The 14192-nt window shown below is 34.4% G+C and overlaps 1 protein-coding gene across 1 annotated transcript; it reads right to left on the reverse strand.

Moving 5' to 3' along the window:
* Positions 1–1835: 1835 nt before the first annotated feature.
* LOC123903049 lies at positions 1836–9984 on the reverse strand. Its single transcript, XM_045952912.1, has 15 exons — positions 9660–9984; positions 8399–8801; positions 7825–8002; positions 7592–7731; positions 6809–7499; positions 6540–6640; positions 5955–6099; positions 5788–5856; positions 5638–5683; positions 4457–4872; positions 4149–4228; positions 3714–3849; positions 3276–3474; positions 2457–2539; positions 1836–2236 (listed from the first exon to the last, which is right to left on the reverse strand). Exons 1-15 carry the CDS (start codon positions 9796–9798, stop codon positions 2111–2113), a joined length of 2952 nt encoding a protein of 983 aa, XP_045808868.1. The 5' UTR covers positions 9799–9984; the 3' UTR covers positions 1836–2110.
* Positions 9985–14192: the final 4208 nt, after the last annotated feature.

Here is a 14192-nt window from a genome sequence, read left to right on the forward strand (position 1 = left end):
TAATACTTTATAATAACTTAAAAGAGAAGAAAAAACGTGGGAGAAGGTTTAGAGAAAATATCGAAAAAATTTAACTTCTTTCTTCACTTTTTATTTTTTCTATGTATCTTCTATGTATCGTATTTTAATTCACGTGTCATCAAATCAATATGAATGGTGCGGTCCAAAGTGGTGGTGGAGTAGATGAGGGCTGTTTTGGCTTAATTAGAGATGTAGAGGGTTGTTGGATTTGTGGTTTATTTTAAAAAGAATATTTTATTGGAAAATTATTGAGAGTTTTAAAAGAAATGTTATCAATCGCACTTTTTTTGGTAGTGAATCTTTCGAACAAGAATATGGTTATTTATTTTTTTGGGTAGTGAATCTCAGCCGCTAGGCAAACTTTTCCAACCCTAATTTTCTTCTTTTTTCTTGGTTCATCCATTAAAAAATATGGTTATTTTATCAATTCAAAAATTGACTTTCAAACACATTTGTGTTTTTTAGTAATGCGAGGGTTGGTAATGCAGCTCTCTAATAAAGTTAAGAGTTTTATAGACTCATTGTGTTTTTGTTGTGAATGTTGATGATGATTATTGCTCATAATAGTTTGAGGGATGGGAGTTTTGTAAGTGATCAAACGAAATTTTTTTAACTATCTAAAGTCAATTTAGAAGTATACATCCGAAAATAAAGTACACATTTTGTGTCTTCTGAAAGTATACTTTCGAGCACATGTGTAGTTTTTTAAAAACACGAGGGTGGTTAAAGACGTAAAGTAGATCTCAAATAAAATTAAGAGTTTAATGGGTCTAATCTCACCATTTTTTTTTGTTTTTGCAATGGATCTTCAGATTGATTTCCAATCATGATAGTTTTTGAAGTATGAGTTTTGTCAATAAAGGGGATCAAAAAGTTGTTCTTACCAAGAATCATAATCGGATTCTCCCAAATAATTCGTTCTAGGAGAAACTCAATAACCACTTAAACTCAATGCTTGATCATAGATGTTATATATTTAGTTATTGAACTATGTTGAATCAATCAATAAACAAATAAACAAGTGAATCATTTAAAAGAAAAACATGTTATTTCAACTAAAATAAATCATTAAATACATTAATATAATTCAACATCTATCATCTATATAAAATAAAGTTTTGTTATGCAAACTTAGAACTTTTATGTCACCATATAAACTTCAACTCATGATGATTTTTTTTTATGATAATCTAGAATGAGAATAGTCCTGTGACCTAGGAAGCACCGACACTCCTCAGATTAGGCGTGTCTGTGTCGGACACATGTCCGTGTCGGACACTTGTCGGTGTCCGACACCGAGACCGACACTTATGATTACACTAAATTATGTCATTTTTCCAAATTTTTATCGGTGTCGACGTGTCAGTGTTCGTGTCGTGTTCGGTGTCTGTGTTCGTGCTTCATAGCTTGTGACTCCTGTCCATAAAAGGCAAAAAAAAAAAAAAAAGGGAATAGATTCTCTTCATTGACATGAAAGAAATAATGAAATTTGGACCATTAAATAAAAAAGAGATATCAAATAAAAAATGAGAGAAAATATTTTAAGGGTGAGATTAAGAACACACAGATACATGAGAGAAAATAAATTGGGAGAATCTATTTCCGCAAAAAGAATACATTACATAAATAAATAGTAGAAGGGGACAAATAAAAATAGAAAGTGTCCATATGAGCTTAGCTCAGTTGGTAGGAACATTGCATTTCATATGCAGGGATTGAGGTTCGAACTCTAACAACTATATTTATTCACCTTAAAAGGTGGAATTCTAGCTACTAGGATAACTGACTAAAAAAAAAGAAATAGAAAGTAATGATGATTGATAAAAAAAATTCACTATATGACTAGATGCATTTCACCATTCTACCACACAATACAAAAATGAATCTTTCTGTACATAATCTATATGTTTACAAAAGAATTTCTCTATAGTGGAGAGAAAAAAACCATCAATCATGGCTCTCTCTTTTTTCTTTTTCTCATAAAATGAGTACTATTTATCAAAGCCATAAAAATAACAACATATCACAAAAATTTGATCTTGAATATAAGCAAGCTTACTCCAAGCAGCCGAAGAGGAACTCGTATAGTCTATACAGGTTTGTGAGCACGCGCATTCTCATGCACACTCATGATTACATTGCGCAATTCGGGGAAGATAGATACAAGGAGAAGTTCAAGGATTGCATAAGCAAGTTGCTTCACACATATGGAAGACTACAATGACATAAGATAAGAATAAGTATTAGTTCAGAAGAAAAGTAAGCTGTGTAAGTAGACAAAACAAAAACAACGATAAACAGAATAAAACAGTTGGCAATTCTGCACCAAGTAAATAAATATATGGGAAAATATGTTAATAGTATAAAATTATGATCGTGCTTTTGTAGGAATCAAAATGTATTTAACTTATAAATCAATGAGAAAGAACTTTAACCTGAGTAAAGTAATATATATCACTGGCAACACGTTTGTACTGCTTCTGTCCGATTAAACTAACTAAGGCTGCTGGAGCTCCATCTGACAAAAATGGAGAAAACTTTATACATCAAATCCTTGAACATTGTATTCTATTCACCATAACTTTCACTAGGTTATAAAGACCACCACAAAAACATCATGAAAATACCAAAACATCCTTTCAGCAAATGCCATCAAGTTCACAAAAAAAACATCTCTTTAGTGGTTCTTATCCTCTCCTCTTGTATTGTGGTCTGATATGATGTCTAACATTAATATTGGGAAAATCACACACGCCAAAGATAAAAAACGGGAACAAGCGTACTCCATCTCTCAGACTCTTAGGGTATGCTTCTCTTAAAATTTTGGGTAGGGTCCCATACAAAACCAACATGTAAGGTGAGTATTGCCCCCACACATGTGGCCCAACGGATCTTGGAGGAGTCTCTGATGCCATCTTAAAATTTTGGGTCAGGCCTAACTCAACCTTACAAAACCGGCTTATAAGTGAGAATTTCCCCCACCCATAAACATATTTTCCGGCCTCCTCCCAACCAATGTGGGACTCAGGCCTCCAAACTACATGCCCAGAGTCCAATTCTAGGCATTCAGTGCATGAGCTAGCATTTGACAATTATAAGTAGGGATCAGCATTCAGTGCATGAGCTAGCATTTGAGGCTGGTTGGGTCAAGCCTAAGCCCAAAAAAAGAAATCTCAAATTCCAAAAGTGCAAGAATATCTCGAATAATCAATGTCAAATGAATCAACACAAACTGTACAAAAAATAGAACTAACCAAAGAGCAGTTTCTTCAATTCACTTGCTCTACGAGCAGCTTCTAGTTGTTCCTCAAAACACCCTAACTGTGATTTGCGGGTGTTCCTTCCACCAGATTCACTTATAGGTTGTAATGGCTTGTGATCAATTACACCGCCACCAATGAACACCCCAGGGGTCTGAACTCTTAAAAAAAACGTACCGCCAGGCCAGAGGATCTACAAGCATAAGTAGATATAATGAGAAAATATTAATTCAAATGCAATTTCAAGCAACAAAAGTCGATAACACTTATTTTAGAACAGAATAACGAGCCAAGTGTATTAATTATTAAGCGAATAATTGGACATATGTTTTATATTTGAATTTAATGATATAGAAAATATCACAAGCTATTTAATAAACAACACTGGATTTTATCATCAATAGCGCAGTGAAATTTCGGCTTAATCCTTACATCTTGGATCCACCGAATTCCTTGGGCAATGGTTTCCTCTCTCCGGAGCCAATGAATCTCACTCAAGAGCAAATCATCAATTGCATCTTCCATCACCAACTGTAATATCTGTTTTGATATCCAAAAGACCTGTCTTCTGCATGAACAAAAATGAACAAGCATCATAATACCGAGAGGGTGTAAAGACCGAACTGCAAATCAATTCACTATTACATTTTCAGGTTTCATAATTCATAACATGTCAAGAACTGTGCATCCTAAAATCTTGTGATATGTAAATTGGCACAAGATTATAAAAACACATTAAACAACACCAAAATAAGCATATGTAAATTCTTAATCGGCAAAAGATAAAAAAATTCTGTAGTAAAGACAATATTTAATTGCTTTGACTGAAATGGAAATAACTAAGAAAGATCAGAAAGAGAAATATACCTCAGCCAGCCTCTTTTCTTAAGCTGAAATATGTTGTCAACCAAATTCAGAATAGGCACAGTCACATTAGGTGGGGTCCACTGCAAAATAGTTAAAAATTATGAAGATTAGTGAAGTGTTTTTAAAAGTAAAAAAAAAAGTTAAATTGATCCATAGGTCCCTATAACTTTATGAAGATTAGTGAAGTCTTTTTCAAAAGTAAAAATAGTTTTTAAAATTTCTAATTAAGTCTCTATTGTTAAAGCACTGCTATAGTGCTTTAAAAGTGGGTTGAAAAAAACAAATCAAACCCAAATGAATACACAGACCTCAGGCGGCACTTGAATCGTATCGTCCGGATTATCATGACTTAGAGTTCCGTTTATAGCTGGAACTGGAACATCCAAGTTACTAGACTCATTACCATGGTTTGTTACCCCTTGTGAATAATCCTTCGAACTCGGTTCATTGTCAGAATGACACGCATTATCTTCTGCTATTTCTCTATCAATATTCTCATGGCCATTATTGGCTTCTTTTTCACCTTCCTCATTATCAGAACTCAACGCACTCTCTGTAGCATTTTTCTTAGGAGTACTTCTATCCACATCATCCATGTTCCAAGGGAAAGATGTATTAGAACTTTCAGCAGTTGGAGATGCTGCAGTGACAATTATTCGCTTTATATCATCTGAAACACCTTTAAACTGCCGTACAATATCATCCACGGCATCATCAACATTGACTGCCAGTATAAAAAAATCGAGCATTATGATATGAGCTAAATTTTACAAATAGAAAACAACAGAGTGTAGCTCCTACATTTCAATACACTGAAATAAGTGTTAGAAAATATCTTTATATTATATTGCAGTATCTTAGTTTATCATGTAAGACTAAACGATACCCTAACCATTCCCTATCTCCCAAAAATCTACAAACCGAAAAGCACTACTACTAAAATACAAAATAACACGAATGGAAAAAACGCCAAACACCTGGCTAAAAACAAATAACATAAATTCCCTATCTCTATCTTCTAATAACTGAAGATATGTTTATAAGTGCGGGCAATCCTCACCTTACAAACCAGTTTTGTAGGTTGAATTTATGTCCAACCCAAAATTCTAAGCTGGTATCAGAGCCTCCTCCAAGATCCATTGGGCCACCTGCTATCGGGTTTCCGCTATTGGTCCACCCACCATTTATATCTACACACCAAGCCCAACAGTGCTGGGCATGAGGGGGTGTGTTAAGAGTCTCATATTGGATTTGAAGATATGTTTATTACTATTAGTGGGGGCAATCCTCACCTTACAAACTGATTTTGTAGGGTTGACTTAGGCCCAACCCAAAACTAATTCGAACTCCTTTTGTTTTGCCTAACATACACCCTATTCCTTTGATTTCGCTCCAATTGTATCACCATGCGAAGAAATAGAATATCTATAACCAGGGACATAAACTGAAAGTATGATCAAAATCCAAATTGTTAAAACCATTTATTTACCTGCCAGGGTCCTTATCATTGAAGAAGATTTCCCATATGAGTAATTCTTCAGGAGGAAAACAGCAGAAAAGTTTGTTAGATTTCCATTCTTCCTACCTATAATGGTCACTCAAATTAAGTTATGATAAGAAATACCAAACAGAAGCAAACCTTTGAGGAAACACTTAAGAAGTCCCATACTTCATGTTGTTCAGCAACATTAGCTATCGACAGGAGATCCTAAAAAAAGACAGCGTAATTGAGCAATGACATAGCAATTAAACAGTTACGGAAGGAGATATTTCTTCAAAGAGTCGTAGACAATGACTAAAACATACATGGATATATTTATCTAGTTGAATGCAACGCTGATGTACAAAGGCATCCTCTGTGCTTGAGGAAAATATCCTTTTCGGAGGCAAATGTAATGTGTAATTGGGAATATGTTTTAGATGTCGATGCAATCGCTCAAAGTTCCTGTATCTGAGTATTTCGTTAAAAGAAAATTCAGTGATGTCAAAGCACAAATATGAATATGAAACAAAACAATGTTGAAACTCTAGCATAAGCATTTGTATGATTGAATTAGAGATCTTATGAAAATAGGTTATGATATGTCCATAAGCTCTCTAAGATAGCTTATGAAAACAGTTTATCGCATATATAAAAACAGTTTGACTTATTTTAGCTTTTGTTATAGAAATAGCTTATATATAAGCACTTATATGATAAGTGTTTATGTTTAAGCGTTTAACTAAGTTGTTTATAAATGAGTTTACACTAAAAAACACGGGAAAGAGAATTGTTCGATATAAAAGGTTATAAGCACTTATATTTTGTTGTATCCTAATAAGCGTTTAACTAACTTATCCTAATATAAAATGTTTAACTTATCCTAAGATTTTAACAAGCTAACCTTATACCTTCGTTTTACAAACCACGTTTTTTCTTGCCCATCAGTCACAGCAATGGAATATACAGCAAAAGAAGTGGATCCAAGTTTCTCAAAATATGCTCCCATCACCTGCAGTGTACAATTATACCATAAACTACAATCAAATTAGTTAAAAGCAAGTGTTCATAGAAAATAATCCCGTCTACGAGACTAGATTTCATTTTTATCATTATTATAGTTTTTGAATGTTTTTTCCAAATTTCATAAGTCACAACTTTTATAGTCAAGAGTGCATACCCGGCACCGAAGCTTTGGAACACCTTGTCCCTCTTTCTTAATAACCATGTCAGAACTACTCTTTCCTCGAAACCCTTCATTCTTTTTAAATTCAGGGGCATGGAACTCGGAAGCACTGAGCCCACCTTTATGAGGGTGGGTTCCGACGACAGAAGTACTTGCAATTCTCTTGAGTGAAAGTTTATGTTTATTAAAACCAGGATCCTTGATATCACTCGCTTCATCAAATTGACGATCTGCTTCAAAAAATAAATCCTTGTCATGATCTGCTGAATACTCCGGCATAGTTGTGCTGACATCATATAGTATGGTATCTGAACCAACACTATGCAATGGAAAAGCATGTGTTCCACAAGGTTTACTCGCTGATGTTTCATGATGAGCGATATGTCTATCTAACAGTGACTGATCTACAGAAGAATATTTTGAAGTAGAGCCGGATTTGGCATTTTTATGATTTTTCCTTCCGTAGTTCCTTCCTCTTGTCCACATGTTCTCAAGATTCTCAGGCATAAGAACTTCAGTTCTTCTCTGAGTTGCAGCATCCAGCATTTGCGCCCAATCAGCAGAGGCTGTGTGATTATCATGATTAAGTGTTGTAGCATTTGAACTCTGATCTCCACCGCCCATCCAATTTATATCCCCGACATTAAAGACAAGTAGAAGAGACTCAACCAGCTCATTGATATACCTAATCATAAAGAAAAAATATCTTTATAAATGGAAATTGCAATGTAAATATCATCATATGTGAGATATAAGACAAAATATTTAGTAACATACGCAGGGCATGCCAAATTCATTACAGGTTGCAATATCAAGCAGGTTAAAATTTCGCGAGCTATTGATCGAACGACTGGAACGTGAGCTTCTGGTTTTCTTAGTACTGTAGCTAGTACTCCACTCATTAGCTTCTGAAGAACCTAATGAAGAAAGAGAAATCATTAGATAAGGTATGAAATGTATGTATTCGTCCAAAGTTAAATGGAGAAAACATTCGGACACTCCACTCACACCTTGTACTCACTCTCTGGAGATATTAGTGCTGGATGAAGCTCCTTGGAGTTCATCAGATGGAATTTCAATCTTTCATCCCTTTCCTCAGAAGACAGTGTTAACATAACATCCCTACCTATGGCAGCTTGATTTCTTCTGAAGAGGTCGATATGATCGCTTATTAAATCAACTATATCACTGCAATGCAAGTGAGACATAACACAATTAGTGACATACCTAATCAACCTAGTACTTCCTCTGTCTCTAAATATAAGATTTTGTCGACTAAACCACGAGAGTTAAGAATGTTGATAGTAGTATTAAATTTGTTGACAATTCATTTTATTTTTTTCCATTATAGTATTTATTACAGGTTGAAGAAAAAGAACTAACATAATTAGTGGTATGTAGGTAAAAAAAAATTCCTAATGCAATTGAAAATATGAAAGGGGTCCGACAAAAAGGGTCAAGTAAAAATCTCGAGAGGGTCTTATATTGAAGGATAGAGGTGGTATCAATTGATTCGTTATCAACGTAGAAAGTCAATAACTCCATAAATCCCTTTCTTTATAAAAGCAAGAAAAAACAATATACCTTGTGAGCAAATCAACAATGTTTATCTCTTTAACCCTAACCGAGACTTCAGCAAGAGCATCCATGATTAAGTCACGTATTTGCTCAGGAAACTCGCCATCTGAAGTAATGTCTGCATACCACATATTTATTACGAAATCCTTCAATATCAAATCAATGAAATCGTTCAAAGCAGCCTCTACTGCAGGAGAATCAATCTTCTTCTTCCATTTTGGAGGGGCAGGTGAAGTAGAGAGGCGTTCATCGTCTATAAGCAACTGCTTTTTCTCTAAATGTGATAGGTAAGTTTGTAATTTTGGTGGCTGAACCTTCCAACGAAACTCCACTTTGTTCATAAGAATCCTTAGACCAGCGCAAAAAAGAATGGACATTGGTAGATTCATCCACATTGATTTACTTGTATCTATAATGAACAACAAAGAAAGTATAAATAAAAAAGATACACTTTGCAGCCTTAAAAGCATACTCTATATAGCAAGATAGTATATACCAATATAACAAAATAGTATATACCAATCAAATATCCAAAATTTGCAGTCATAAAGTAAAACCCAACAATGTAGTATCGACACTTCAAATTGAAGATGTGTCTGGTGTCCAACACGTATCAAAGTTTGACATCGACACGATAGTGACACAGATGATTACATTCAATTACTTTTATTTCCTCAAATTATCAGCAAAATAGTATGTACCAATCAAATATCCACAATTTGCAGTCATGGAGTAAAACCCAGCTATGTAACATTGAAATTTCGGATTGAAGGCATATGTTAGGAGTCCCACATCGAGTATATAAAAGTGCTCAATGTGGTACTAAAGCCATGGGGCTCTCCCACCTATTGGACTAGTCTTTTGGGTTGGCCTCTCCTCATTCATGTGCCAAAGTTGTAACACCATGTCAGGTGTCCAACATGCGTCAGAGTCTGACACCAACACGATAGTGATACATATGAGATTACTTTCATTTTCTCAAATTATTATTAGTGACGAGGGTTAATGTCACTGTCGTGTCCGGTATTCATGCATGTGTCATTGCTTCATAGAAACCCCAAAATGAAAATAGCAAGTTTCAATCAAAAACTCAAAATTTGCAGTAATAAAGCAAAACCCATATACAAAAATACGAAATATGAATCAAAGACTCAAACTTTACATTATTAGAGCAAAACGCAGATAGGAAAAAACGCAAATGCAACAAAAAAAATCAATCTTTAGAAAGATGAGATTGAATAAAAATGGCGTAATTGAAATAACTTACGAGTTAAGAAATAGGAAATGGCGAATATACAAAGAGCCCACCAAAGAAAACGGAGCTTAGCTTCTTCGATGAGATCAAAGATGGTATCCATTGTAAGAGGACCCATCTTCTTCTTCTTCATCTTCATCTTTATCTTCATCTTCTTGTTCTTTTTCTCTGTTGTGTAACTGAAAGCGAAGTGTTTGAAACCTTAAAATATAGAGCATAGCGTTAAAATCGCTCTCTTTCTCTTGTTCGGTTTTATTTTTGTCCACCTAAGACAAATCATACTAAATGGACTCTATGTTTTGCAAATTAATTAATTTGGAGTTAGTCCCTTCTCGCTAAAGCCTTTGTTGTGATTCTTTTTATGTATTAATATAAACTTGTCAACCTAGTTTATGAAAAAATAACTAATAAAAATAGAAATTTTTATTAGTGGGAACTTATAAATTAACATAAAGTCAGAAAACTTATAAATTAACACAAAATTTATATTTGCAAACGGACTCTTAGTCTCTGTCAAATGTTTTTCAACCTGATCATTTCGTGAACATCTATTTGTGTTATGACGGAGGTTTCGTTAATTTGATACTTGATTTAATTTTAAAGGCTTAAATGTATTTTTGACACTTCTATTTAAAAAAAAATGAAATTTTGATCTCCATTTTAAAAATCATTTTTTTATCCTTCGGTTTAACTCTTTTTAGAATTTTAATCTCCTCTTATTTTTAAGTCATTTTTTTATGATGTCGTGTAGCCATTAAAAATATTTTTGCTTAGTTGAAAAAAAGAGAGCGCGGAGTCTAAAAACTCATTCTATTGAGTTGGGGAGTGGATGGATTGTCTCCAGTGTATTATTCACTGAATTTTCTCCAGTTTCAATCAAGGTCATTCAATTTTCCTCTCTCTTCTTTTTATATTTTTTAATTATTTTATTGGAGGGTCAGGATCTTACTGGAGGGACACTCACCGGAGACAATCCACTCCCATTGAGTTGTGGTTGTTGAATGTTCACCAACAAATTATGCATGGGAGAAAGATTCACAAACGAAAACTAAGAATGTGTTTGGTTCTGTGGTGGACAAAATTGATTTTGATAGAATTGAGTTTGACAGAATTGATTTTGATAGAATTGAGTTTGATAGAATTGATTTATGTTTGGATATATTCATACAAAAGTGAGTTGAACAAATAATTTGAGTGTAAAAATCAATTGTAGAATGAGAAGCTACAATTTCTAGCTTCAAGTAGAATCCATTCTGGAGGCAGAATCAATTCTAGTTTTGAGGAACCAAACAAATCAGAATTCATTCTACATGTCCAGAATCAATTCTGGCTGCTCCAGAATTGAAACCAAACATACACTAAATGATACTCCATCATGATATGAAAGATTGATTAAACTCAAGATTCTACATTTTTTTTTTACTTGGAAACTTAATTAGTAATTGATGGTTAAATTGTTTGCAAAACTATGAAATTTATGATCATATTTACTTAAATAAATAGGCCTAATAGGCCAAATAAAAAGGTTTTTATAATATTATGTAGTTTGATAGGTTAGACCCACTTAAAACAAGCCTTACATGAACACGACACAGGAAACAACTTTTAACAATCGTTGATTGAATCCGTTGAGGTTGATAGGCTTGTTTGGAGTGCAGATAATAAAGGCAAATATTTAGTGTTATGCAGCAGATCATGAGAGTAATGTTGCCACTACTGTAGGTTCTAAAATTATGCAGGTTTTACAACATGAGGATGCTTCTCTTTTTGCTACAATTATTTAGAGTATTTTAGAAATGTAACATTTTTTTTCAAACAATGTTAGAGAACTACAGAGCCATGTTTTTCAGTGTTGATCAAGTGCATAACAGGAACACACAAACGCAAAGCAACTTTGGTGTTTGCAGGTAGAAAAAGCCATTCACAGGGAGATTTAAGTGCAATATTGATACATCGTTCGATTGAAATCGCAACAAAGTTGAAATTGCCATGTGTATTAGAGATGAAAATGGTTACTTTGTGTTGGCTAAAACTCAATGGTGGTCCAACCATATGTGCAATTCACGTAGGAGAAGCTCTCGGTCTACTATCAGCGCTTAAATAGGTTCATAGCTACAATAATTGGGACCAATTGACTTTGAACGAGACTGATCAAAAAATGGTTGGGACAACTTTTTCTCCCAAACACAAGATGTTAGGGAATTTGGCGATATTATTCTTCATTATAAATCTTTATTTTTCACTTATTATTAACACTCGTGTCGAGTGAATTATGAGACAAACAAATGAGTTTGTTCACGTTCTAACTTAGATGACCTAACTATCTAGCTGGTTTCCAAATTACGATCAAGATGCATATTCGCATCAGGTATAGATATGTGAGACCTCAAGATATGCTATATGGTTTGCTCGTATATGAGGTCCGTTTTCATAACGTCCTTGTTCCCTTCCATCAATCTTGCTCTTCTATTTCTGCTTCAGTTCAAATGGCCGGAAACATGTCTAAGGGTATTATGTCCAACTGTATTACTGACTTTCAAGCTTTAAAAGAGTTTAATATTGTGAGTCATGCTGGTCCTACCCCGAAGATTCAAGAGGTTATTTGGTCTTTTCCTCCGACTGGTTGGATAAAAGCAAACACTGATGGTGCAGCGAGAGGTTCTCCGGGGCATGCCTCAGCTGGTGGTATTTTTCGTGACTCAAGTGGAGGAATCAAAGGTTGCTTTAGCTTGTATCTAGGTATTCAATCTTCTCTCTTTGCTGAAGTAATTGCAGCTATGCATGCTATTGAAATTGTTCATCAAAATCATTGGCATAATTTTTGGCTGGAATGCGTCTCTAAACTAGTGGTGGATGCCTTCAATAATCACCATATAATTCCTTGGAAGCTTAGAAATCGTTGGTATAATTGTATCTATTTCTGCTCCCTTATGAACTTTCGAATTTCTCATATTTTTAGGGAAGGAAATTGTTGTGCTGATAAGCTTGCAAATTTTAGTTCAACGTCTCGGGAAGATCACTGGTGGGATAATGTTCCTAGTTTTATTGGTGATGACTTTTTTCGCAATAGGACAACTTTGCCTTCTTATAGATTCAATTGATTGTTTTTCTTGGGTTTTGGCCTAGTTCCCCCAATGTTCATTTGTTTTGTTTCAATAAATTTTTATGTGTGGTGCTGCAAATGATTGGTGGTGCTTGGGGTGCCAACATAGTTGGGATGTCAAGTTTCTACGACTGATGCACTTGCACTACACTAACCTTTATATATAAAAAAAAAAATGTACCGTGCACCACTTATGGAATTTGTATTCTATATATGCATTAAAAAAATGGTGCAGTCATGCAGTCAATAAGTTTCAGGTTGTCCGATCAAGATCGTCCGATCCATGTCTCATCTCAAAATTTTATATTAAATATAAAAGAAATGACTTAATATCTAAATCGTTCAATGTTAATCAGACAGTTCTGAATGACTGATTGTATACAACCTGAGTGCATGTAATCCGATTCCCCACTTATGGCACTTGTGCATATCATGAGGGTATGTAAATCTACATTCACACATAAACAACAGACTAATTGAATGGGATGGATGCATTACAATCAGCATGTCACTGTTAACAGTAACAGGTTACATGTACCATCTTTCTATATAATAATAAGACTTTTTGTTTTTGTTTTTGTTTTTCTGTTAGCTCCACTCCTAGGGAGCAGTCGACTGGACAGCAGCCCCGCTGTGACTGGGTGGCTCCTCCACCAGATTTTTTCAAGTTAAATGTTGATGCCGGTTGTGGTTCGATGGGTCAAGTAAGCTGGGGACTGGTTATTAGGAACCATAATGCAGAAGTAGTGTTTGCTGCTACAAAGAAGACTGAGTTTGTGGCTGAAGCTGTTGTTGCAGAAGCATTAGGACTGCGTTGGGGACTTCAATTAGCAAGGAATTTGAACCTCAGTAATATCATATTTGAAATGGATGCTTCATTGGTGGTGGACTGTTTCAAGGATCTCCTCTCTTTATCAAGTATTGATCACTTTATAGTTGATTGCAAAGAATTGTTTTCTAGTTTAGTAAATTGTTCTATTTGTGTTGTTAGTCGTTCATGTAACTCTGCTGCTCATAGATTAGCCCAGGCAGCTAAAACAATTGGTTCACGTACATGGGTGGGGGATGCCTCAAACCCCATGGAGTGGCCTTCTTTCTGTATTGGTTTGTTTCCTTAATCAAGAAGTGCTGACTTTCAAAAAAAAAAAAAAACTTTATATAGAAAATATATAAGTGTACAGTATGCTGGATAAAGTATATGGTTTGAGGTCAAGTATGATTTATAAGTGAGATAAGTTTTGTATTACTGGCAATTTATTTTTACTATTGAATGTGACAACGTCATCTCGGATTTAGTTCAGTTGTCAGGAAATATTACATATTATATTTATATTTAGTTACTTGACAAAAAAAAAACAGCAATGAGACATATTGATCTAATAATAAAAAAATAACTTTTCTATGTATAGTGCAAGACTGACTTATGTGTACCCATTACATAA

The sequence above is a fragment of the Trifolium pratense genome, linkage group LG1, assembly GCF_020283565.1.
Source record: "Trifolium pratense cultivar HEN17-A07 linkage group LG1, ARS_RC_1.1, whole genome shotgun sequence".
In the NCBI taxonomy this organism is placed as follows: Eukaryota; Viridiplantae; Streptophyta; class Magnoliopsida; order Fabales; family Fabaceae; genus Trifolium; species Trifolium pratense.

Excerpts from the sequence above, each read along its gene's own strand:
- LOC123903049 (XM_045952912.1), bottom strand. The coding sequence starts at position 9,798 with ATGAAGATAAAGATGAAGATGAAGAAGAAGAAGATGGGTCCTCTTACA. Across the intron at positions 8,003-8,398 it reads ATTGTTGATTTGCTCACAAG|TGATATAGTTGATTTAATAA; the intron begins GTATATTGTTTT and ends CTTGCATTGCAG. Across the intron at positions 5,857-5,954 it reads AACTAGATAAATATATCCAT|GATCTCCTGTCGATAGCTAA; the intron begins GTATGTTTTAGT and ends GTCTTTTTTTAG.